This window comes from Thamnophis elegans, chromosome 5 (assembly GCF_009769535.1).
Source record: "Thamnophis elegans isolate rThaEle1 chromosome 5, rThaEle1.pri, whole genome shotgun sequence".
NCBI lineage: Eukaryota > Metazoa > Chordata > Lepidosauria > Squamata > Colubridae > Thamnophis > Thamnophis elegans.
The window spans coordinates 37,871,793-37,899,692 of NC_045545.1; the positions used below are offsets into that span (position 1 = coordinate 37,871,793).

At 35.6% G+C, this 27,900-nt stretch overlaps 1 protein-coding gene across 1 annotated transcript; it reads left to right on the plus strand.

Annotated features, from left to right (window-relative positions):
* The first annotated feature begins 1,782 nt into the window (after positions 1–1,782).
* STIL (STIL centriolar assembly protein) lies at positions 1,783–27,514 on the plus strand. Its single transcript, XM_032217927.1, is given in 23 exon segments — positions 1,783–1,965; positions 4,298–4,364; positions 4,636–4,721; positions 4,724–4,739; positions 6,032–6,147; positions 7,014–7,201; positions 7,564–7,811; positions 8,745–8,828; positions 9,013–9,099; positions 10,549–10,696; positions 11,661–11,770; positions 13,170–13,281; positions 13,946–14,252; positions 14,255–14,718; positions 14,721–14,934; positions 14,937–14,980; positions 15,406–15,568; positions 16,177–16,206; positions 16,209–16,398; positions 24,152–24,344; positions 24,894–25,128; positions 25,131–25,143; positions 26,149–27,514. Coding segments are annotated over 22 exon segments (3,900 nt in total). The 5' UTR covers positions 1,783–1,965; positions 4,298–4,329; the 3' UTR covers positions 26,966–27,514.
* The last annotated feature ends 386 nt before the right edge of the window (positions 27,515–27,900 follow it).

The following is a 27,900-nucleotide window of genomic DNA, read 5'->3' on the forward strand; positions in this document are numbered from 1 at the left end:
AGATGTAGATAAATGTAGCTCATAAATCTTTTAAAATTCAGCACTAGAATATTTCCAAAGTATTTTTATTTTAAAGTTCAAACAATAAGCCAAGTAAAGAAAATTGTAGTTGCCAAAACTTCAATCAGTTAAGTAGCCACAAGGCTCTTCCATAGCCAAAAATTCATAGTTTTTAATTAAGAAATTCTTTGTTCAATATGGCCAGAAAATACTTTTTCTCTAAGTCAACACAATGACTATTTTTATTTACATAAATTCTTCTGGGACACAATTGCCCATTATGTGCAGCAATATAATTATTGTAGGGGAAATAATTTCCTTGCTGCCTTGTTTATGAAAACCTATCAAGGACACAACAAGCTATAAAAATTAGAGAAGTCTTCCTCAACTTGATGTTCCACTTATGCGGTACTTTCACATAATGCCATGAAATGTTTTGGGTTGCATTAATGCTGCTAATTTCAGAACCTAGTCCAGTGATGGCTAACCTTTTTGTCATTGCGTGCTGAAAGCGCGAGAGCGCAACAGTGTGCACACACCCATAATGCAATGTGCATGGCCTCTGTGCCGCCCTCCCACGCATGCGACCCACCCACCCCTCACCCATTTTTGGCTTCCAGGTTGGTGTGCCCCATTTTGGGCCTGGAAGGCTTCCTGCACCAACCTGGAAACCAAAACTGGGCATGAGGACACTGCTCAAGGTCCCAAAAGTGCCCCCCTGCTCATGTGCCCCTTACCCCGTGCATGTGCCTCAGAGACCCGAAGACCAGCTGACTGGTGGGAGGCGCATGTACATGTGTGATGGAGCTGGATTGGGATGACAGCTGGTGTGCATGCAGAAAGGGCTCTGCATGCCACCTGTGGCACCCGGGCCATAGGTTCGCCATCACGGACCTAATCTATTGTAAAGCCCCTGGAAAATAAGAGGATAGATCACTTTGATGTTTTCTAGTGGTAACCCTGTTGGTTTGTGACTCAAATACAAACAGCTTTAGAGCAGTGTTTTGCAAGTTCAGTAACCTTAAGAGATGTAGTCTTCATGCTGGCTAGGGGAGATTCTGGAAGTTTGAAGTCCACACCTCTTAAAGTTGCTGAGGCTGAGAAACACTGCTTCCAACCTTAAATGCCAACAGTGGGACCACTTGACTGATTCTCTATTTTGGCCAGTGTCTCAATCAGCGTTATAAACCACATAACAGTGTTGCTTCCGTCCTTTAATTATCTGACAGTAGATGCAGAGAAATTAGATTAATAACTATCAAATTACTTCTTGTTGGTATTTACGGAGCTGGTTTCGTAGCAACTTGAAAGAGGCTGCAATCCTATACTCACTTACCTGGGATTAAGCCCCATTGAACTCGAAGGGCCTGGGTAGGACGCTCCTAATCCCAGCCAACGTACCTGAGATTTACTTCTGAGCCAGTATCTAGGTTGTAAAATCGTTGACAGTCCTTCCCTAATTATGTTTGCTCAAAGATGTTCGCCATTACGGCTGCTGTTTTTGCTGGAAGCCTTAGAAGCGATTACTATGGCAACAAAAAAAAGCTACCTCATCTTGCTTTAACCTTGGCGCTTGCGCAGTAGCTTGGCTTCTTGAGGCCGTTTAAAAGACATCTGTTTTAAAATCCCACCATTAAGAGATGCGCGCGCGCGCAAGTTTAAAAGACGGTTTTATTTCACTAAGAAGTTTGGTCATTGGTTACGACAAACCGTTAGGCGGGAGCGATGGTTTTGATTGACGCTAAAGGAACGATTCGAAAAGGGTGGTGGGCGGAGGAAATATCTTGTTCGAAGCGTGGAATGGCTAAACCGAGTTGCCGTGAAGGACTTCAGATTGGCTGATTGTGCCGCCATTGGAGCCGCCACAACAGGAGGGGAATAAGAATTCAGTTGCTTTTGTTAAGCAAGTTGTGTCTGCCTCTAGCGACCCGGGAATAAAAACGGAGTCTGAATGATAGTTGTGAGGTAAATGGGGCGATATTGCTCTTGAGGCGGGTATCTTTATTTTTTGTACAAATGCTCTTCATCTTTATCGTTTCGCTTCATATCTATAGGGCTTTGGTCTTTCCTCCTTTTGTAAATAATTCTTAATTCTCCCTTTTTCATGTAAGCCTGGCTTGAGGCTTGCAGTAACGGGTTGAGGCTTGCAGTAACGATTCAACTAGGTTACTCGGCGCTGAAGTTACCCGGGGAAATTAAACTCCGATTCTTATTCTACGTGGGATTGCCTTGTCTATGGCCTTGGATACTTATTTTCCCTCACTTCTTACTGGTTACGCGATGTTGCCTTGTTGGCAGAAAAATAAACGAGAGGCTAAAATATTGTTATCGGCAGTGGGTTCTTTCAGTAATTCGCCAACATATGGATTGTTCCTCTCTCAACAATGTACATTGAACATGAACAATTTTGTTCATAATTAGCTTTTCCGCAACAAATTATGGTATAAACGCATGGGGCTACAAATGAGGTTACCTAATCGAAAGTGTTCAGAGTATGCTTTTTGTTATATATTTATTAGATTTTATTTATTAAATGTATTTGTTGCCACCCTCGTATCAAAACAAGCTTTGGTGCTTCAGAAATAATCTGAAACAATTGCCTTAATAGTTAAAGGTCTGGGATCTGGGGACATGTATGTTCATCAATGTTTCATATTTGGTTAGATTTTGTAGCCGTCTGTTATCTCTCTACAACTGGTGATATTTGGGAAGCATCTTTTTTGTAATTTCACTGGGAGGCTTTTATGTCACTGAATTCAATCTCTTGTTCAGTATAGCCTCTAAATTAAAACATTCTTGCTAGGTGGATGTCCAGCCTCAGTCTGAACCCATCCAATTGAGAGGTTATCACATTTCTTACTAATTGGTTTCACTATTCAATTCTTCCTTTTGCTAAATAGTAATTTGGTTCCTAAACTGAACCAAAAGTTGCTGCAAATGTCTCACATTTATTCAACTAGATGTAATACCTTAGATGGAATCTGACCAATTGAAAATGTTGTCATTTGAATCAAGAACTGCACTGATCCTTAGATAAAAAAAAATAACATAACTAAAATAGTATTTCCTTTCTCAATAGCATGGCACATTACTCACCCATATTCTGCTGATGGTTAAACACAATTCCAAATGTGTTTTCATATAAACTATTCCCAATCTGAATATTCCCTCCAATAAGCATTCCCATCCTATTTGATTTACTGTACTTTTCCTAGGGGAAGAACCAGTGGTGGGTTCAGGGCGGTATGGCCCGGTACGGGCATAACGAGTAGCAGCCAACTGTACCAGAACGGTGTTTCATTGGGCCCACCTGCCTGCCCACGTTCCTTACCTCTTTTTGAGGGAAACGGGCCAATTGCACATGCGTGCACAGCGTATGGCACCTACGCGACCTCGCCAAGCAGCTGGGCCATCGCAGGGCGGTGATGTGTGCATGCGTGCGCAGCACACATGCCTGAGGTGGACGTCCGGCCCTGTCGTAGCGTACCAGTTATGACGGGATCTGGCACCTGCCACTGGGAAGAACTTTTCATTTGTATCTCATCTCCCCAGTTTTATGAAATTTGGAGTTTTGTTTGAATATTAGCTTCATAATTTGAACAAGAAACCTGACATGACTATGATAGCCTATATTAAAGTGTTTTCTTTGTGCATTAGGTTTAATGATGATTACAGAGCATTGTTGCATTAGTTTAATTTTTGTTACCAAGTTGGTTATAAGTGAAGCCAGTTTATATTCTTGAGTAATTAGAAATCTGGAAAATCACTCAACAGTTTTTCACAACGAATCCTGCTTTTGGTTTATTGTCCATATTTCCTATTCATAATTTATATGAATGAGCCGCAGTGGCGCAGTGGTTAGAATGCAGTACTGCAGGCTACTTCTGCTGCCTGCAATTTTGCAGTTCGAATCTCACCAGGCTCAAGGATGACTCAGCCTTCCATCCTTTCAAGGTGGGTAAAATGAGGACCCAAATTGTTGGGGGCAATATGCTGATTCTGTAAACTGCTTAGAGAGTGCTATAAAGCACTGTAAAGCGGTATATAAGTCTTGAGTGCTATTGCTATATGTATAGGAAATATGAACAATAAGCCATATTTCAACATACAAATACATATTTGCAACATACAAATATAACTACAATTTATAGGAATTGTAAATTATAGTTATATTTGCTGAAGCATAATATGCAGAAACTAAAATAGATCTTAGTATTAGTGATACTTAAAAATAAAAGTTTTGCTGAAAAAAATGAAATTAATGCCAATTAATATTCCTGTGTTACTTTTTTTACAGAGTAGAAAACTCAAATTTCATACTTACATATTATGGAAACAATTTCTCCTGAATCTCAAAACCAAAGGTATTGATATTTGTTCAGATGCAATGGTTTTAAAGACTACTGGAGAATGAATATTTACACTGAAGATAATTTGTTTCTTTCCTGTAATATTGATTTGGTAGTTTTGTTTAGTAGTTAGGTAGGCTATCTGGAATTTGCAGACTAAATAGTTCCTTATTTACAGTATATAGTTATGGACACTGAAATGAAATATCTGAACATTGGTCATCATTTTTTCTCTAACTATAACCGAAATCAAATGTGGTAAATATAAAATTGTTTTATCTTTCAGAGGGGTTTGGGGAAAGATGCCATCCTTTATGTTTCCTGCATCAAAATTTGCACTTTGGAATCCAGCTCCTATTGGAGAAAGCACTGTTGTCACCTAAGTTATAGGTAAGATTTGTAATCTTTTAGGCTCAACACTATAGAGAGTGTTTGGGAGCACAAACATTTTAGTGGTTTTCTTCATTTCATCTACCAGAGATTGGGAACTTTAAATAATACTGTATTTGTTTCTGTCCAGTTTATTATTTATTATTAGGTAATATAATGTAATATATCATTACATATGCATATGACTGTGGAAAATTCAAAGTTTCCTTTGTTGTATGTAAAGGACAGAATGTCATCATTAAAACAGGGATTTCTTGGTGTGTAACTTGGAAGAAGTGCATATGACTATATTCAGGTAATAAATTGAATTAAAAGTTAAATTTTGGAAATGATGCTCTTAGAGCCTTTTCACTTATCAACTTGCGTGCCTTTTCAATCACTGAAATTGTTCTGAAAGGCTTACTTTTTTTTTAACAAACCTGTAATTTAATTCGCGGTAAAGTTGGGGCATCTGAATGGACCTGAACCCGAATGATCTTCAAGATGCCTATGTGGAGTTCACAGCAGATATTTTGTCTTAGAGCTGAGAAATATTTGTTTTTATCTAGAATTGAACTTTCAATTCTTCCAAATGGGAGGCAAGTGTCTTTACTACTAGGCCACTTCTTCTGAGAGGCTTACCTATTGGTGTAAAATATCAGCATAAGAAAAGAGCAAACAATAATAAATGCATTATATCAGTGGGAGAAAACATCCTAATCAGAAGTCAAAATATTCTGTCAGGAAATGCATCACCTCATCCTACTCAGGGCCTATTGAAAGAGCTGTAATTTTTCGATTTTGTCCATACACAAGTTTTGTGCCATACAAACCACAGTGGAAATGCTGTTCTATAATTGGTGTAGTTGCAGAAGATGTATATTTCCTAAATCCCACAAAATGATAGCATAAATGTGCCAACCATAGCACATCTAACCAATTGGGCAAAAACAACAGAAGAAATAGGTCCTAAGATAATCAGACTTCAAGCTATGAAATGTTTTATAGAGGACAACATTTGAGTTGTACGTGGAATCTTACTAGTAGCCAATGCAGCTCAGTGGGTAAAGTTCTTACATGGGATGCCTGCATTTACTATCTCTGCAACTGCTTTCTTGACCAATTGTAGCTTCTAAGTGATTTTCAGGATATGGAATGCATTGTGGTTGATCAAATTGAAAGTGACTGAGATATGACAGCCTGAAATTACTTCTTCAACTGTTTTTGCTTGTAATTAATAGTTTTGGGGGATAGCGGAATGTCTTAGTATGGTATGTTCATAAAGAGTAAATTCTGTGTCTGTTATCTCTTAGAAATCCCAAAGTAATAATTGCTGAAAAAACACTGCGGCTTGCCCATCGTCATGCAAAGCAAAGTAGAAAAAAGCCATTCACTTGTTTTTTAGTTGGCACCCTTGCAGTAGATGAAAGTAAGTATGCAATTATTCTATTTTTGATTGAATAAGTAAACCTTATAAACTTATTTCTTCTTAACATGATTTTTGTGACATAACACCAAGGAATAGAAAACATTGTACTGAACTTAGAATCTATTATTTATGACTATGTGTTTCATGACTAAGCTGATTCTACTTGGTAATAAATGACTATCTTGAATTTCTCAGTCCCTTGGGCATATAATGATTCAAAAATGCTTCTCTACAGCTTAGATTTATTTGAGAGTTATATTCTCCTCTTATATGGAAAGGAATTGAAGGTTTAAGTAATCAAAGCAGACTATTTTATTGAAAGAATTGAAGCATGTGTATATACAAAGACAACAGGAAACTATTATTATTATTAATATTATTAATATTATTATTATTTAATGGATTTATAGGCCGCCCAATCCCGGAGGACTCCGGGCGGCTTACAGAACAAAAGAAAGTAATTAGTAAAAAAAGTAAAAGAAAACAATTTAAAACATCACCATGCACCCAATCTAATCGGGGCTGGACCTCAGTAATGAGGTCAACAGCCCCAGGCCTGCCGGCTTCAAACTGCTTTGAAACAACCATGTGAGTCCTGCAAAATTGCATCTCCTTTAATGAGTTGGAGAAGTGTCTTCATTTGTATTCTTCCTGTTGTAGAGTATATTGAGGACCTGTTGGAGTACATGGAGTCAAAATTGGACCTTTTGTTTTTTACCATATTCTGAGTGCCTTCTATCTGCAAAGTTATAGTCATTCCAGTTCTTTTGAGCAATTTGTCTCGATTTTGACACTGGTAAACTTTTAGGGGTAATAACTGAAATAAAAATTGTCAGCATACTAATTATCCTAATTTCCTGGTATAGATGGTGAACGTGTATTGCTAACAGTAGACCGTTTTGATCCTGGTCGTGAAGAACCAAATGGTTTGGGAAAAATTCCCATAGCACCTCTTCCTGGAGACTTTTTCATTCCATGCAGAATTGGTTGTTGGGAATGTTCATCAAATGATACTATAGTACACACCTTTGAGGATTTTAACTTAGCATTTAAGGTAAGAATTTGAGGGAACATTCTTTTTATACTTTAGGATGATACCTCTTCTTGACTGTATAATATTTCAGTCTCTAGTTATACCCCTATATTATTAAAAAAATGATTGCATAATTGAACTATCCTTATAGACTCTTCTCAATATTCTGCATCATTCATATTTTCTGACACTCTCCTTGGTGGCAGAAGCAGAGATAAGAACAATTGGAATATCATCCCTATTGTTTTGCTTGTTCTTTTCAATTGTATTGAAAACATGGAAGCATGCCTAAGAAATTGTTCTGTTAGTGATGAAGTTCCCTGTTTTAAACATCTCCTAATGATACTTCTATCTGAGATTCATTTTGATACTTCTTACTATAGATACTGCATCAGAATCTGAACAGACAAGATTCTTTGGAACTTTCCAAACTGCTAACCTTAAGAGTTCACATCTCTTCAATGGAGAATATGGACAACTTAAATTTTGATTTTCACTGGGCAGCAGTTACAGTGGCCAATGTTTTAAAATGCACTCCTGTGAAGGCTATCCCAATAATTCCTACAGCCCTTGCTAGAAACCTAAGTAGCAATATGAGTATTGCACATATTCAAGGAACTTGCAAATATGGGTGAGTTAATTTGAGATTGGCAATGTCCATTATTTGTGATTCATTTAAGAGTGCAGTTTTTCATTAAATGCTTTCTAAGGGTTCCGGTTCTTAAATGAAATTAAACAGCCAGTTTGAAATAGTAGTTAAAGCCCTGGGCTAGAAACAGCAGGCTATGTGCTCTCGTTCTGTCTTAAAGACAAAGCCATCTGGATGACCTTGGGCCAGTCCTAGGATGTTGTACAGGCAGACTCATGAAATGCTTCAAAATAATATTGCAAGGATTTATTCTTTTAGGGCAGGTTGCAGTGATTAAGACATCAAACTACAAACTGGGAGACTCTGAACTCCAGTCCTGTCTTAGATATAAGGCTAGCTGGTTGACTTTGGGTCACTTGCTTTCTCAGGCCTAGAATGAGGCAATTCTAGGATTACATCACTATGACAGCTGTAAAGATAATTTAAATGTTTGGTCCTTCAGTCAGAAAATGTGGGTGGTTTTTATTTTTCTGGGTAGATTTTTTTTATCTTTTTAACCATTTGAAAGCTGCTGGAATTGTTTTCATAGGATGATGGCAATGTTAAATGCATTAATTAATATGTGAAACTGCCACTTGCCCGACTTCTCCATTTCTAAGAGTAATTTCCATCAATAACTTAATTAATACATTGTTCTATTCCTTTTGGGTAAAATATATGCACTGACCATTTTTGTTTCAGAAGAGTACTGAAAAACAATTACACAAAATTGTTCTCTTAACATTGTATGTATAGTCTATTGTGTGAAGCTTGTACATTTCTCTTACATATAAAATATGAAGAATTCATTCCTGTGTTTATCTCCTTTATTTGCTACTTCTCTGGCAAAAGATTTTTGCTAGTTTGGAAATCTCTTTCATTTCTTTAAAATCATTTTTTTCTTTGTAAAAGAAACCTCATTTGTTTTACTTGCAGTTATCTTTCAATGGATCAAACAAGGAAACTTCTACTAATTCTGGAATCAGACCCCAAAGCATGCACATTACCACTGATTGGCATGTAAGTATTTAGGTGATGAGCTATTTTCCATAAAAAGTTTCTTGATTTGAATTTGTATTAAAACAAATATTTGCAGTACATTTGCAGATTACCTCAGATATTCAGTCCATATTTTATTTCTATATGATATGCAAGTGTTGTAATATGAGTGTTCAGAAATGTCTTTCCTCCTCTATTCCTCTAGTTGGTTGAGTGGATTAGTTCACATTCATAATCCACAAGTTTGGACCTTTTGTCTGCGATACCTATACAGCTCATCAATCCAAGAGAGGTAATTATAATTAAAATTAGTTCTTCTCAATTAATAGTAATAGGGATTTTTTTCTTACTGTTACAGTAATAGGAATTTAAATTTATTGGGTTTTTATATTATTTTATCTTTTATTGCTAAAAAAAGCCAAGATGTATAATTGAAAAGGTCATTAAAATAACTAGTTAAAATATCGTATTTTTTGGAGTATAAGGTGCACCAGAGTATAAGACGCACCAAGGTTTTGAAGAGGCAAATTTTTAAAAAAAGCTGTTGCACTCTGCAGACCTCCCAAAAACGGCCTGTTTTTCGTGAAAATGGGCCTGGTATTCCCCCCCACCCCCCAAAAAAGGCACAAATAGCCTTTAGGAGGCTTGTAAAGTGCTTCTGGAGAGTGGGGGAGCAAAAAATGGCCCCATTTTTTTGTGAAAATGGGCCCATTTTTTGCCAAAAAAAAAAGGCATGAATAGCCTTTAGGAAGCTTATAGAGTACTCCAGGGGGCTGGGGGGGGGGGGAATTGAGAAAAAAAAACCGGCCTGTTTTTCGCTCATTTCTGCTCTCCCCAGCCCCCAGGAGCACTCTGCAAGGCTCCTAAAAGCTCTGCATGGCCTTTTTGGTGAAGGGGATGAGGTATAAAACGCATCCAGATTTTCAGCCTCTTTTTTAAGGGAAAAGGTGTGTTTTATACTCCGAAAACTAACAGTAAATAGTAAACAAATGAGAATTGGTAGATAGCATAAAATACTATTAAATATTTGGGCAATTAAAAAAAAAGTACCTCAGAAAGAACAAAATATAGTTGTCATATATAATGTATACATATTATGCAAGAATAAGTAAAACAGATTTATAGATCATAGAAATGTTCTGTATTGTTTTTGTGTTATGCTGTTTTAGAAAGTGGGATAAAACTTTTTATAAACCCAGCCAGATACCCATGCCCAGTATAAAATCTTATTGGAGAGGTCTTATAAAACATGATCTGAGCTAAATTTTTTAAATGGTTGGAGGCTGTGTTAAAGAGTTAAGTATTTTATATGAACACAGAACAATGCTTTGCTTGCCCCATTGCAAATACAGAGTAAATTCATTTGGGATTAGATGGCATCATCCAGCATTCTATTTGCATGCATTTATTGCTTTGCAAACTGTAAGAGAAATTATAAGTTTTGCACAGTAGTCCAAGAATGTAATGTAACTTCTACTGTTTAATCGTTTTATGATAAATGATGACATGCAATACAGACAGTGATTGAGACTGTAGCATGGTTATGTAATATTGTACTATATTTTTTAAAAACATGCTAAATTTGGCTCAACATTTATAATTACTTGGTTTGTTGGTTTATTCAATTTGTATAACCATTTCTTTCACTGACTCTTGGCAGTGAACAATTTATGTTGCATGGAAATTCTGAATTTGTGGTTTTTGCATTGCTTTGTATACAGAATATTTTTCTTCTCTTTAGGGTATTTTCTGAAACAGGAAGGTTTCTTGTAGTTCTTTTTGCTCTGAATCATAAAGATCCAAAGTTTTATGAATGCTTGCCTTATGATGGGCGTACTGAATTAGATTTCCAGCTACTTACATGCAAAGAAACATTACATCTGTTCAAAGTAAGTTGCTTGACTTCCTGTCATGCTGGATATGAAATAGCATGGCCCTACTTTGTTTATAAGATCAAAATATCAAGAACTAGAATGCATATATATTCAAATTGTGAAATGGTATTGTTTATGGCTTCCAATCTCCTTAACACTCCAGTAAAGACAATCTTTAGAAATTTTAAATAGAACTTTCTTCCAAAAGTAACAGCTGCTATTTAAGTTTCACCATGAAGGAACAAATTTAGGATTAAGACTGAAGATCTAGATTTAAATTATTACTTAACCTGAGATATTTACCCTTGAGTTAATCATTCTTTTATCCTAATCTATCTTGTAGGCTTAAAAAGAAAATAATATAGGTGGAGAATTAACAACTACCAGATTTTTGTGTGAAGAAAAAAAAAGAAAAAATATGGATCTGAAAAGATAGTTTAGGTTTTTTTATTTCAAGACTAATCATAAAAGATGTTGGGCCAACCAGATCTTAGAAAAATTGCATTTTGAATATTTTACATATTCTAAAAGGTTTAACGATTGCTTTTACTGAGCCAAACTGAAAACTAAGTTTGTGGGATTCTTGCTGTTGATGAAAAGGGTAAATAATTGTTCTCAATTTGGAAAGATTAATAGATAGTTATTTTAACTAGGATCTTGCATCATTTTTCTGATTACCAGCATAGTAATTATTACTGCTGTAGAGAACAACTTAAGAAGATTGGGAAGCAAATAAAATACTTCAGTACCTCTATAATATACCTAATATGATTGTTAGAAAATTGCAGCAATAATGTTCTTTAACTTTTACTTCTGGCGTTCTCTATAGTAGTCATGAATCCCCTACATATAGGTACAAAAATCTTTCAGGCAATAAATACTCAGCACCACTATTGTTCCTGAAATGAATGATGTACAGAGGTGCACTTTTGTTGTGACTTGACTGTCCGGCTTAGTATCTATATCTATTTCATTTCAGGAAGTAGAACCTTCAGATAAATACCCTATCCAGTTTGAACTGAACTCACAAAATATAAATGCAGAAACAGAATTCTTCAGCAAAATTTCAAAAAACATTTCCCTAAACAAGTAAGTCATTTGTAAAATTCTCCTTGGAAATAATCTGTAATGTTTATTTGCTTCAGTACAATTCAATCACTTCCAAAGTTTTTATAGTATCTTGCATCAATAAAGATTTTCAATAGGAATAATTAGTAGGTATCAGTTCCTGTCTGCTGCCTTGTGAAATATATCTTTCAGAAAAGTAGGAGATAAGACAAGATAAGACAAGACAAGACACAGTATAGGTGGTACCTTTCTCAGTAGTAGTAACTGTGAGAGGGATCATGGAGTCCTAGTGGACAACCATTTAAATATGAGCCAGCAGTGTGCAGCAGCTGCCAAAAAAGCCAACACAGTTCTAGCTACATAAACAGAGGGATAGAATCAAGATCACGTGAAGTGTTAATACCACTTTATAATGCCACACTTGGAATACGGCATTCAGTTTTGGTCACCATGATGTAAAAAAGATGTGGAGACTCTAGAAAGAGTGCAGAGAAGAGCAACGAAGATGATTAGGGGACTGGAGGCTAAAACATGAAGAATGGTTGCAGGAACTGGATATGTCTAGTTCAATGAAAATAAGGACTAGGAGAGACATGATAGCAGTGTTCCAATATCTCAGGGGTTGCCACAAAGAAGAGGGAGTCAAAGCACCTGAGGGTAGAACAAGAAGCAATGGGTGAAAACTAAGGAGAGAAGCAACTTAGAACTGAGGAGAAATTTCCAAACAGAACAATTAATCAGTGGAACAGTTTGCCTCCAGAAGTTGTGAATGCCCCAACACTGGAAGTCTTTAAGAAGATGTTGGATAGCCATTTGTGTGGAACGGTATAGGGTTTCCTGCCTAGGCAGGGGGGTGGACTAGAAGACCCTCGAGGTCCCTTACAACTCTGCTATTGTATTGTACTGTAAGACAATAGAATTCTTAGATTACTCATTTCATTAATACAATGTGTTGTAATTTATTATCCAAAAGTAACTACCCAAGATATATCAGGCAATATGTGTGTATTTATATTTTTGTAGATTTTACTTTCTAATCTCACAGTATAAATTTCCTTTCATGAAAAGACTGTATTAGGAGAAACACTATTCCTGTAACCAAGAAACAAATGTAATATTTGTTAATAAAATAAAATAAAAAAATTAAGATACAATAAAATGTATATGCTTTACCTGAATTGTTTACAAACAGTTGTTCAGCTTTCTCTTGTTTAATAATGGTCATAAAATGTGTAAATTGCCATGACATGTCAATGAGTTGCAGACACTCTTTTAAAACTGCTATATTATAAAATGGCATATTGCATATAAGAATATTTAAAATTCCTGTGAATCCCATGATTATTTGTAATATGTTACAGGAATAAAAATAATTACAAAGTTATTTTTTACTAGCTTTATAAATTTTATTTTTTTATAGTTTATCCCTAGATTGCTCACCCAATAAACTTTCTGTCAGTGATCATGACTCTGGTGTGGAAGATGATGCATCTCCAAGACCATTTCCCCGTCCTCATCCCATCAATCAACCGGTATATTCTAGATTTCTTGCCTGAAACCAGTCACAGTAAATTAGCTTTACAGTATTTATTTGAGTAACTAATATTACCCATATTCTGGTTCAGAGTTCTTACAAATAAATGTTATGTCATAACCCTGCCACTAGGTTGTACTACAGGACTCTTAACCCTTTATTGCTGCTTTATCTTCAAATTAAGTTTGAAAAAGGCACTTTCTTAGGACTCTGCATAACTATGCTGTGGGAATATGCAAAACATAGTAAACTAGAGGTGTTCTCACACCATATTGACACAAGAGCTAGTAAAAGTGTGGATATACTGATATGCTTACTAAGAACTTAAATGAATGCCAACTGAATTGAACTGGTGTTTCTTCTTATTTCTAACTCAAAGTGAATCAGTAATAGAAAACCCAAAGCTGCAAACATTAAGTTTTATAGTGTTACATTGGGTAAATCATTTTTACAGTGTCTTTTTCGTCATGTTCTCCTCACATTAAGCCCTTGCACTTATTTTAGGCCTCATGGTAGAGACATACTTTTTGTTACACCTTACTTTATTTCTCTGCACTAAGTTCTATTCAGGGTGTAGCTGATGAAAGAAAAATACTTCAGATTAATTTGGTAAACTAAGAATTCATACATATTTTTTATTTTTGAACTGTTTTGGTTTCCAGATGACTGAGATCCATCCTTCAGTTCCTGAATTGTCCATTGTACTTGAAGGCATCTCCACAGAATCTGTACCAACATCTAAACATGCTGTGATTAAAAATCAATCTTCATTTGTACACCAACCTGCTAAGATGACATACTCTGTAGCGCATGCTCCCCAGCACTCTCAGAGCTCTGATGCTGGAAGACAGATCTTTGCTTCGGGTGCCAGAGAGCCTCCTCCAAAGCAAGTACCAAATCCTCTGAAACACAGGATTGCATCTTTAAAACCTTACAAAGGAATGCAATCTCCACTACAACTGCAGCCCAGCCAGCTGGCTCGCAAGCTAAAAGGGGCTGCATACCTACTTCTTCTCATTCAATATCCTGTGATGAACTTCCACAAAATACATCCCTGCATCAATGCACAATTCCTTCTGAAAGACCCTTGGCAAATAATGATGATGTTCCACAGAAAGGAGAACTTTCTACTAATGGCTTTTCGGCACAAAAATCTAATAAACCTCCTCTGGTTTCCCAGTATCCCTGGCATGCTTGTACACTATCACCATCTTACCTAGGAAGACCCCTGGGAGTTCGGGTACCAATTCAAGGTCCGTCATGTTGTTCTCCTTGTATTTGCAACTGTCAGCAGTATGGCCATATACAATACAGTCCAGCAAATGTTTGGCAAGGCATATGTAATGACAGCCCTGAAAATCATTCAGGTCCTACCCAGGAGAGTACAAAATTAATGTTCCATCAGAATCAAGAATACGTAAATGGTTGCAATCCAGGGTATGCCGCAGTAGCCATATTAATGTAGGCCATCATGGAATAATAGGGAATTGTTCTCCTGTTAATAATAACACATCCGCTGCAGTAAGAATGCCATCTCCAGTAAATCATGGTAATGCACAGCCATATACAACACATTCAGCTTGTATGAATCTTCCTGCTACAAATACAGTATCAGATAATGAAATGGTTGAATTATCTTCAGATGTTTACAGATTCTTGGTGAACAGCATAGGCAAATCAAGCTGCTACAGGCTCAGGTTGGTTGTGTTATTTCAATGATTTGTTTCCTTACTGAAATATATAATTATATTTGCTCTTTGACATGATTGGTGTGATTTTCAAGCTGGAATTTGGGAGTTTCTGTTTCAATCTCTGAAGAAAGTAGAAGTTTTAATGTAACTTGTGTTTTTATTGTTAATATTTCTTATGCTGGAAAGTCAATATTGAACAGAAGCCAGCTAAATTAATGATTTTCTTTAATTTCCACTACCTGTTTCTGTGTGCTGTGGTATGGTGCCACATAAGAAGATCGTATTATAAAAGGGGCTTTAAAACACTGCCCTATGTAGTTAATAGAAAGGAAAACAGTCTTAAATATATGTAGATAAATTGTTATCAGTAATTTATACTAATTGGGTTCCCTTTATCCAGGCAGTTCAATTAACACAGATTTTGTTTACAGATCCAACAGCTTTTAGAGGCACAAACTCTTCAGTCCTGTGCTTCCAGATCCCTAGAAAACAATAGTGTACAGTCTGAGAAGCAAGTAGAATTTGTTGCCATGGAAACCCAGTCTTCTCCAGGGTTACACATGAAGAAAAGTATCAGCATTGCAGTGAGTACAGGTAATGTTTATTGTACATTTTCTTTAAATGGCACTAAACTCAGGGGAAAATGCTAAGCATTTAACCATTTTATTCTGGTTGTTCATAGCTCCTGATGAAGCTGCCCATTAATTTCTGCAGAAACCTACTTAGTGACCCATACTATAATATAATATTATGCTTCACATTTACAATTTTGTAAAATAACTGGCTTGTTTAACTTAGTTTGCTCATTAGCACAAAGCAAATATCAATGTTGTTTTTTTTAAATCAAGCTATGATATTTTCACTTTGACACATTGGACATCAATTACTAAAGCGGTATTTTGTAATGGGATCATAGAACCCTCATCCCTGGTTACAATTATTTATGCCAGTTTTAGGATTACACAAACCAGCACTGCATACAAAGACAACTGGTGATAGATTGCCATTTTTCACATTTTCACATTAACAAATGTTGCACATGCAATAAGAATTAGCTAGTACGTAAACAGATTAGTTTATATCAGTAATGGAGTAAGTACATTGTAAATGGTGCAAAGTTGTTTCAAGATATTCATCACATACAGTATATAGTGCAGCAGCCTAGTTTAAATTGCACAATATTTTTATTTGACTTCCTATAGGTGCCAGCTTGTTTTGGAATACCCCTTTGGAAACAAGAAAGAGTCTGTGAAAGAAGATGAAGTTGAAATTTCCAATGAAGACATCACTATTTCTATGACTGCAGAAAAGGACAGTAGTCAAACAAGCATTGCCTCTTCATTAAAAGCTGTTGATATACCCAGCTTTGTTGATAGTGTCCATATTGTTGAAGGAGGAACTAATCAGTCTTCTGCAGGCCTGTGGTAATTTTTTTTTATAAAGTTGAAATATTCTTTCTGACTTCTTTTAAATTTTGCATAAATCTTTTGTTATGTTAAGTCACCTGTGAGGGTTTTTTTCAGAACTGAAGCTAGTATTTAATTGACTTGTAGTATGAATACCAGATTGGCTTGGTTTAGCTCTATTCTTGTGCTTTCAGTAATATGTTATATTGCTATATCTATATTCTAGAATATATTGCTCGTAGATAGCAGCCTGGATTGGGTGAATTTAATTGTTCGGCACTATGATATCTTATGCATTTAAACCTCAAATAAGTTGCCTATATATTTCTATAGTTGCCTCCTATTGAAAATCTAACATTTTAATCCTAAGAATAGGATTCAAAAGCAGCTTGATTCAAAAATAGTGTTTGGATTTGAGTCGAGATAGCTTATTCTCTTCATAGTAGTTACTTTAAATGAATTATATAACAACTTCTATAGCGTATAGATTCAATATTTTAATTCTATCTCCAGCAGGGACAGTTTCTCAATTTGCTTTTAAAGGTTGTATTCCATTTGTGAAGATCTGTTCCAATGTTGTTAGTCTCAGTAGGCCTCAAAAATTGGAATAGCATCAATTGTGAAAAATGTGGGAGGGAACAATTTAAACAGTTCATCTCATTCATATCCCAGTCATATTTTTGGTACTATAGTATGTTCATAAATGAGAGGTTTTACTCACATGAATCCTTTGTGTGATTGTGAATGCTCTGGTTTCTAGTCTCTTTTCTTGGAAGCCTCAACTTATAGTCAGGAAAACACCAACAGATGCAATCTGAAGACTTTTTTCAGTATACAGGCATTGACAATGGACTTGCTTTGCAAGGAACTGTCAATTCATGTTTCTTGTTCTGGTCAGGAATAATACATAAAATAAATTATCTGTAAGATCAGAGTAATTAAAAACATATTTTTCGGGACTTCCGCTGGGAGGAGCTTGCTGATGGGAGCTGGTCGTTACAGCTCCCGAATCCTGGTCGCGTTATCTGTCAGATGACCAATCCATCAGCATCTGACAGTTTACCTTTTTCTTTGGGCAAGAAGATCAAGGTGAGCCATTCTGCCGGGCAACGTGCCAACCGACCCTCGCAGTTTGTTTCTGGGAGGGGGGGGGAAGGCCAGCCGAGGGCAGAATTGTCTCCGTGCTGGGAATTTCCAGCTGCAGTTTGCAGTGCAAAGCAACACTCAAATCCTCAGAACAAACATTTGATTTATTGAATCCAAGGTGAGCGGACCCTGTATACGTGAAACTTTTAATTGTTTGTATTAAACCTTAGCTTCATTTTACAGAATTCCTTCTGATAACTTACCTACTAAAGAGATAGTTAAAATGGCGCCGAGCGGCTTCGTAACACTGTTCATCAGCTTGAATTCTACGGAGTTTAAAACTTCAAAGGAAAGGAGTGATTAATACTAAATTAACAGCTGTATAATTGGCCAGCAGAGATTTATTAATTGGTTGAAGAAGAAACTTGGAATGGCTTCTAAGCAAAACCCTACTCAAAGTGTCCCCCCCCCCCCCCCGGCTCCAAAAGGTTCTGGCAGCTCGCCCGCCCCTGGCACAAAACTGCATTATTGCTTCCTCCCCCTACGGGGAGCCATTAACTAAAGATTTTTTCTGAAGGAATTGGCTGATGCATTTAAAATCATGCAGTTACAATGGAAACAAAACTCAAAGAAGAGATATCCATTGCGCATAAGGAACTGTCTGATAAACTTGAGACCCGGGTTCAGAAGATCAGGGATGATATGTTGGGGGTTTGTTAGTTTATTGACAGAACATGTTTCCGGAATTGAAGACAGACTAGAAGATCTTAATGATGCCAATATTAATTGGTATCAAAATAGATGTGGCGCAACAAAAAGTCGAAAATGCTGAAAAAGAAATTATTATGATACAGCATAGACAAATGGAACTTGCACTAAGAGTAAGGGGTTTGCGTGAAAACAATCAGGAAAACTTGAAACAGATTCTTTCAGAAGCTTTTGATAGCCTGATGGGAAGGCCAGGGGGTAATTTTGATTGGCAAATTGATAAGGTTTACCCGCGCTAATTCTTGGCTGGCGAAGCAGAAGCAGCTTCCATGGGACATTGTGATCTACTTTATTACAAGAGACATGAGGAATATGATATTGCAAGAGTCCTATAAAACCAAGCTCCAAATTGGGGGTCAGGAACTGACTGTTCTGAAAGAGATACCACCTCAAATGCTAAGATCCAGGAAAGACTATGCCTTTTTAGTTGAAGAGCTTAAAAATAATCAGCTACAGTTCAGATGGGATGCACCATTTGGCCTAGCACTCATTTTTGAGGGGCAAAGATATCATCTTAATTCAGTATGGAAAGCTCGAGATTTTTACCATAATATTTTGAAGGCTGGACATCCCGCCCCACCTGGACCTAGAGAAAGAGAACAAGAAGGACAAGATAGACAGCAAACTACAAAATTATCAACAAGGATGGGTCATCTTTCTCTCTCAGAAGTACAAGGAGCCATGGAACAAAGACCAAACCGTGTGATTACCAGACGAATGGATCAACAATTAAAAAAACAACAATCACAACAATCACTTGTCACCAGCCAAGATGCTACAGTTACCAGCTTAGAAGCAGCGGGAGGAGCCAGGCCAAAGGTTAAACTCCAGGATGTCCAGGTGGCTATAAAAAAGCTTCAGGAAACCAAAGATGACAACTAAGCTTCTAACATGGAACGTCAACGGATTAAACTCTCCACAGAAAAGAAAGAAAATATATCACTATCTTAAACAGTTCAAGAATGATATAATTTGCTTGCAAGAAACTCATATTAGATCAACATTAAAAAATATCTGATTAATACAAGATTTGGACAACACTTTATAGCTTCTGCTACAGAGAAGGAAAATGGTATAGTTATATACTTAAGAAAGGACATGAAAGCTGAATTAATCGAAGCAGATCCCCACGGAAGATATATTGTAATAGACGTGGTATTAGAAGGGAAAAAGACATTGCTACTGGGAATATATGCTCCCAATCAATAACAAGATGGATCTTACAGATAACTTCATGCCAAATTAGTACAGTGGGATTATAGGTCTTGCATACTACTGGGTGACTGGAATGGTGTTATGGACACTAAGAAAGATAAGAAGGTTTCTCATCCAAATACTCAAATGCGAGCAAAACTACCTAAGTCCTTTTTCGATATGATGGATGACTTCGAACTGAGAGATATTTGGCGAGAAAGAAATGCAGAAGAATATGATTTTACTTTCTTTTCTGATAGACATCAATCCGTTTCCAGAATTGATTTCATATTAATTACTAATGACTTACTTTCTAGGGTGAAGAAGACAAAGATTTCTGCCGGAGTCTTATCAGATCATAATCCAGTTTGGATGGAGTTGGGAGGGGTGACACAAGCAAGAAGGTCTTGGAGATTGAATGAAAATTTATTCAGATATGAGAAATACATTAATGAATGTAAAAAATTGTTAACAGAATATTTTGTTTTTAATATGAATAAGGGCACATCTATGGAAATTGTATGGGATGCAAGTAAAACGTATATGAGAAGAGCTTTGATAAATCTAAATAGATTACATAGGCATAAACAAGGGGTAAAACGAACAGAACTGGAAGATGAAATTAGGAAGAAAGAGCAAGAGTTAACTTTAAAACCAGGAGATATAAAGATTAAAGAAGCAATTACCATATTAAAAGACCAATTTAATATGCTGATCTCAGACCAGGTAGCCACTAGTCTGTTATATGCAAAACATAATACTTTTTGTAATGCAAATAAATCTGGCAGATGGTTAGCGTATCAGATTAGGAAAAAACAAAAATAGCAATAGCAATAGCAGTGGACTTATATACCGCTTCATAGGCCTTTCAGGCCTCTCTAAGCGGTTTACAGAGAGTCAGCATATTGCCCCCAACAATCTGGGTCCTCATTTTACCCACCTCGGAAGGATGGAAGGCTGAGTCAACCCTGAGCCGGTGAGATTTGAACCGCTGACCTGCTGATCTAGCAGTAGCCTGCAGTGCTGCATTTAACCACTGCGCCACCTTGGCTCAATCTCGTAACATAGCTAAATTGCTCTATAGAAAGAAGTGTTTCAACAGGGTGAGATTCAAAAGGTCTTCTGGGAATTTTTTACAGAGCTGTACAAGGGTGACAAAATTAATGGTCTAGATATAGAGAGATACTTGGACAAAGAAAAATACCCATAGTTAAAGAAGAGCAGAGGCAAAGACTGAATCAACCAATAACTTCGGGGGAAATTTTACAGGTAATTAAGCAGTTAAAGGCAGGGAAGGCACCTGGTACAGATGGCTTGACAGCGGCTTACTATAAAAATCTACAATTAGAAATGGTAGAACCTCTTAAGGAATTATTTAATAAGATTCAAACGGAAGGTAAGGTACCCCCATCTTGGAAGACAGCTTTATATCCCTGATACCCAAAGAAGACCAAGATATTACTCAACCAAAAAACTATAGACCTATCTCATTACTTAATGTAGATTATAAAATCTTCACTAAAATACTAGCAAATAGGTTAATGTTGGTTATTCAACAATTGATTCATAATGATCAAACAGGTTTTATTCAAGGGAGACAAATGAGAAGTAACGTAAGATTAATTGTTAATGCACTAGAATACTTGGGAAAGAATAACCAGATTCCTGCCGCGTTCATATTTCTGGATGCTGAGAAAGCCTTTGATTGAGTTAATTGGCAATTCCTGTTGAAAACACTGCAAAAAATGCAAATAGGAGAACGTTTCTTACAATCAATTAAAGCAATATATCAACAGCAAACGGCTCAAATTATAGTTAATGGAAGTTTAACAGACCCTTTTCAAATTGAAAAAGGTACAAGACAGGGTTGTCCCTTGTCTCCATTACTGTTTATTATAACTTTGGAAATACTGTTGTACAAAATACGGGGCTTGGAGGGTTTAAAGGGAATTAAGATTAGGCAGCAAGAATATAGAGTGCATGCTTTTGCGGATGACTTGGTTATACTATTAAACCAACTGCAGGAATCTAGTATGATCTTAATGAATATGATTAACCAATACGGCCAAGTGTCAGGTTTTAAAATAAATCTAGGGAAAACAAAAATACTAGCTATAAATATGAATACTAAACAAAAGGAAGAACTAGGAGGAATGATAGGATGTGAAACAGTTAAGAAGGTCAAATATTTAGGAGTTAATATTTCAACCTCAAATGGGAAATTATATAAGTATAATTATGAACCACTTTGGCATAGTATACAGACAGAGATGAAAAAATGGGACAAGTTACAGTTATCTTTGCTGGGAAGAATAGCAGCAGTGAAAATGAATATTTTACCTAAATTTTTATTTCTTTTCCAAATGCTACTTATACTTAAAAAGATGTGAACTTGCTAGAATGGCAGAAGGGTATTAATAAATTTGTATGGGCAGGAAAGAAGCCGAGAGTAAAAACTAAAAATAATGCAAGATGTGCGTGAGAGGGGAGGTTTGAAATTACCCAACCTAAAATTATATTATGATGCAGTAGCATTATCTGTAATTAGTGATTGGATTGATTTAACTAATGATAGGATACTTAATATCGAGGGGTATGACAAAAATTTTAAAGTCATATTTTAAGGAATGCTTTACTGCGGGTTTGAAAAAAATATCAATATAAATTAAATGATAAGATACCCATGTGGGCAATTTCTAGACATGCAATAGACAATATGAACATAGCACAAAAACAGGATATAATTACTTACAGCTTCTTACCCTAGAAAAGGGTGTATTACAACTAAAATCCTTAGATGTATTAAAAGAGGAAAAGGTAATTCAAACATGGTTTCAATATGGACAGCTACAGGCCAGGTGGAAAACAGATCAAAAATTGGTTTCATGCAAGTCAAGGATAACTTATTTAAACAAATAAGAGATCCAAGTTTAATGCATATAAAGAGGATATACAATGTATTAGTACAGATGGATTCCGAAACAGAATTAGTTAAAGACTGTATGATAAAGTGGGCTCAAAATATTGAAGAACCAATAATGTTGGATACATGGGAAAGAATTTGGGTAAGAAATGTAAAATTTACACAAGCCCAAAACCTGAGAGAAAATTTTTATAAGATGTTTTATAGATGGCATTTGGATCCTAAAAAGTTGGCTTCTATGTATCCGAATTTACAACCCAAATGCTGGAGATGTGGTTCTCTCGATGCTACGTATTTTCATATATGGTGGACTTGCCAAAAGGTTAAGGCATTTTGGATAAAAATATGGTGGATTATGCAAAATGTTCTTTAAAAAAGGATAAAGTTTACTCCTCAGTTATTTTTGTTAGGTATAATTACTGACTATACAGCTGTAGAGATTAATTTGATTTTGCACTTAATAACTGCAGCAAGATTGTTGGTGACGCAACACTGGAAGAAGGAAGACTTGCCTACAATTCACGAATGGACATTGAAAGTCACAAATTTAGCCGAGATGGCTAAAATATCTGCATATCGTAAGGACCAATCAAACGAGAGATATAAACAAGACTGGAAAAAATGGATTGATTATATACAAAATAAATACGGGATTAGGAAATTCCAGATAGCTTATGATTAAGATCAGGAATGATATAAATTGTTTAAAGTTAGCTTAGCAAGGAGGAGCTAAGTTCAATGTAAAGATGTTATCAATTTTTTATTCTTTTTTCCAATATATTTTAGACTGTCTTTGTTAAAGATCTATACCATGTATGCGTTCTGGGAAATCGGGGGAGGGAAGGCTTTGGGGGGGAGGGTAGGAGGGAGGGATATATATCAGGTTTGACGAGACGTGTTAGATTTTAATGTAATTTGACTCCACATGTATACTGTCTTCTCTTATATTTTCATTACTATTATTATTATTATTATTATTTCTTTAAAACTAGGATATGTTAAGTATATTGATATGAAGCAGAAATACACCAATGAGAGGAGGAGTGGAAAACAGAAGGGAGAAGAAAGATGGGAAGAGAGGGATAGGAGAGAGGGTAAGGGGGGAAGATGAGGATGAGGATAAGGAGGAGTGGAATGTAGAGAGAGGAGAAGGAGAAAGGAAGGGGAAGTAGAGTAGGAAAGGCTGATGGAGGGAAGATAGGAAGTTGGAGAGAGGTAGAAGAAAGAGGTGTATGGAGAGCAGAAGAGCTATAATGGGTTTTTATTTTCTGGGCATTGTTGATAAGAGGAACTGATGTAATTATTTAATACTATATGATACTGGCTATGTATAGTATACATGATTGTATGTTATAAAAATGGAAATAAAAAAAATATTTTTTAAAAAACATATTTTTCATGCACAGATAATCAAAATGAATCGTGTGTACACCCCAGAAGAAAAGTTGGATTTAAACAATTGTTTGACACATGCAGTTCCACATAAAACATTCAACAGAAAATATGAAATTCATATTTATTTTAATAACTGGAACATGGTTCATATATTCAAGTAATATACTGATGGAGATACTACTGTTACCTTCTAGTCATGATTATGAACATATTGCTTGCAGTAAATGAAGATGAACACTTAAGTCATTTCCAATCTAAAAACATAATAAATGTTCTGAAATTTGAGAGTTTGATAATACTTTTAAAGAACTGGAAAAATATGATATCTAGTTTAAGATGTAAATTCTGCTACAATGATAAATGTATTGCTAGTTTAATTAAAATCATATATGTTTTTACTAATAGTAATGGACCACTTGCCATAGGAATTGACCAAGCTTCACTGCAGAATGAAAATGGTAACAAATGTTTGCAAACCAGTCCGTCAGAAGAAACTGACAATAATTTTGAACCAACTGATAAACAAAATTTTGACTGTGCCATTACTACCCCACCAAATGTATCACCAGATGATCAAAAAATGTATCAGGATTTATTAGTAAGTTTTGTTTGCTCAATATAACTTTATTAAATTCAACTGTTAGACAGTGCTGGCCCTATAAATTACTTCTGATTTTTTTAAAAAAAGTATTTCATAGTAAAGTCTTTATTATCCATGCATCTTGAATTTCCATGCTTTTCTTAAAGTGCTCAATAGGATATATCCAGCTTATTGTTAATATTTCAGAACTGCATTCTACTAGATACATGATTATTTCTTTAAAAAGTGGTATGGGACAAAATAGTAGGTTAGTAAGTTGCATGATTATGTAAAATTAAACAGAATTATGATATTTCAAATGAAAACTTGAACAGATTATTTCTAAATGTATATATTCTAAAGACTTATACAAAAATCTGTTTAACTATCAGCTAATGACATTAGTTGTGCAGCTATGATTTGAGAGCTAGAAATAAATCGCTAACAGGTTTTCCTATGGTAATATGAATACATTGTCAACATGCTGTGAATTCCTATGGAGATGTCATCCAGCAATTTTATTCATCTACCGGTAATTTTATGTTCTTCTTTGTAATATTTCTATAGGGTCAGGTAAATCGATTTTTGAAGGAATCCTCTGATGAAAGCAGTCCTTCTCTGAAAGAGGATCTGATTAAAGACGAATACATTTCATCCTTAAAAATAAACACGGCACAAAAAAGAAGCTCAACATCAGACATGGTCCTAAGAAATAAAGATAGTGTTCTGAATGCAACCTTGAAGCAATTAAGAAACTTTGGAGTAAATTTTGATTCTCCTGAGAAGATGAGCAATGTACACAAGTGGAGAATGCTGGGTAATGGCAATTTATTGATTTTTATTTATTGCTAGGTTTTATATAGTACCTCAATCAGTACAGTTCTGAGCTTCATATAACCAACAAATCAGTTAATGGTGTTTTTTTTTCTTGAGCAAAAGTTTGTAATATCCAACCCAGAACAAAGTCTGGATAGCCGTGACTATTAGTAAAGCATTGTTACTGTGTTCAACCTTCATGGATTGAAATTTGGTTTTTACTGCCCAGCATTAAAGTTATTTCCAGTTCAGGATTGGATGCAATATTAAACCATTGTTAATTTGAAATGAGAATGAAAACTATATTTCTGATTTCTTTCCTACAGTCTTGTCTATGCAAATCTGGCCTATCTATATGAAAAAACTAATCAAAATTTGCAAAATTTTAATATTTAATAAAGCCACAAATGACTGAGTATCCATGCATCTATATCTGCCTAATAATCTGAAATATCTGTGACAGGTGTCTTTTGCAGATAGCTATCTAGAGATCAGGGTTACTGTTGAGCAGATTGTAAATTCTCCTTTGCATAGAATTGCTTAAAAAGCTTACAAGCCTAATGTCTGTCAATTCTACCTATCTACTTTTGTAGATGAAATAATCTGGACAAATGCATTCTTATTTCAATCATGACTTGCATTGTATATACCGTAGTATTTTCTTTCTTTTCTATGTAACAAATCAAAATGGTTTTCTTATGGACAGGAAGACATTATAAAGGACAGAAATAAAAGGCTGCTCCTAGACATACAAATCAGACCATCCATATTAAATTTCCCTGATAGAGACAAACAATCTCTACTAAAGTTAATCATTTTATAAATTTTCACGGACATTATGAGAACAAATTAATGTGTCATATTAAAGCTGTCAAATTAGGAAACTACATGGATACTAAAACAGATGACATTCATTGTATATTCACACTTTATGACCAGCTGGTTATTAATAAATTGAATAAATGGTAATGTGCAGAAATATTAAATGTGTCTTTTTCTTTTCTAGTGTATTGGCTTGCATTAATCCTGAAGCAATAGTACCAGGACTAAACTATATCTCTTTTGCTAATGTTGGTATGAGTGGCTTAACTCCCACTGGAGCAGACCTGAGCATAGAGGCAAATGCTATTGCTCTCAAGTACCTGAATGAAAATCAACTGTCACAGCTTTCTTTAAATCATTCAAGCCAGAGAAATTCTGTGACTTCATCTTTACAGACTCTCCTGCAAACAAATACAGAGAAGTCTTTGATGGGCCTTGGTTTAATTTCACCTGGCAACATGTCTTTTGCAACCAAGAGATATATGAAGAAGTATGGCCTTCTACAAAGCAATGATGGTAGTGATGATGAAGAAGAGCAACCATCTGGGAACTACAAGAGCAAAGAGAGCTTAGAGTCTGTTCTGCACTTGGATTTCAACCCTGTTTTAGAGGGCTTTGCTTCCTGGAAAGGCTATTCTGAAAGAACTGGTGAGAAGCAGATTAATTTTGATCCAACACAAACTGAATCGTCTTGTCACCTGCTGCATTCAGAAGGGCCCATCTTAAGAAATGTTACAAATGCTGTTTTGCCACCAAGAATCCTGCTCCAAACTAATGAACCTCCGCACCCTTTTTTAAAGGATTTAAAGCCAAAAATGAAACTTTTGCCTGGAGAAGCAGAATTTACACAGCATCCAGACAAAGAAAATCTGAATGTTCACATTGTGACTGGAATTCCACAAACTCCCTCTGTTGATAATTTAAATCAAGCAGAAAATGTTAACTTAGTAGGCACTTTTCTCAATGTAAAACAACTCAGACAGCTCCCAAAGTTATTCTGACTTATTTACAAATGACTGGCATCCTCTTTTCTTCCTTTTCTTGTTCAGAAAAATCAAAAGATGCTGCTTGCTAAATATACACTTAATTTTTTTCTTGGCAATCAATAAATGGAGAGTGGTTCCTAATTGCATATAGAGAAATACAGCAGGTTGGGTCACACAATAAATTTAGGTCTTTATGCATATTAGAATATATTTACATTCCAAATGGTCATTGAATATAATCCAGGATACAACTGCTATGTAGGGTATTTTAAAGATGTTGATTATTGTTTATTAAATGCAACAAGAATGAAATGACCATGGTGAAGCAGACAGTGAATTTTAAAGCAAGTTTGATTTGAAGTGTTTACCAATTTTAACTCTTATTTTATGAATTTGAAATAAAATGTCCTATGATTATTTGTAACAAATGCAATTAGGAAACCAAACTAGGGTGACAAATAATAGCCATCTTATGTGTTTTGACTTGCCATAAACACCAAACATTATATTCTATAGTTCCTGATTTGTTTGTGTGCTGAAATAAAATTGCTAGACTATTTTTGTAATGTGCTAACTTTTAGAAAACTCTGTTATAAAAATATAATTAAATATAACTTGGTTTAATTTGTGTCTCTAAACCAAGAGGCTTCACATTTATATTACATATGCTTAAGGAAGATGGGTGAACAAGGGATTTGAACAACCAAGGATAAGCTCATCACTGCTTTTCCTTACTTCTGAAGAGTGGAAATTTTCAAAATTATAAGTCAAACTAAATAAAACATCATTGGTTTGGGAAAACAGCCTGCTTTACATTCAGATCTCCTTAGGTGCAGATACCTTATATTCAGAGCATATTTATCATCCTGTCAAATTATAAAATACTTATTAAAAGTAACCCAAGGAGGAATAGATTGGTACATTCTAAAGAGATAATGCTCACAACCATT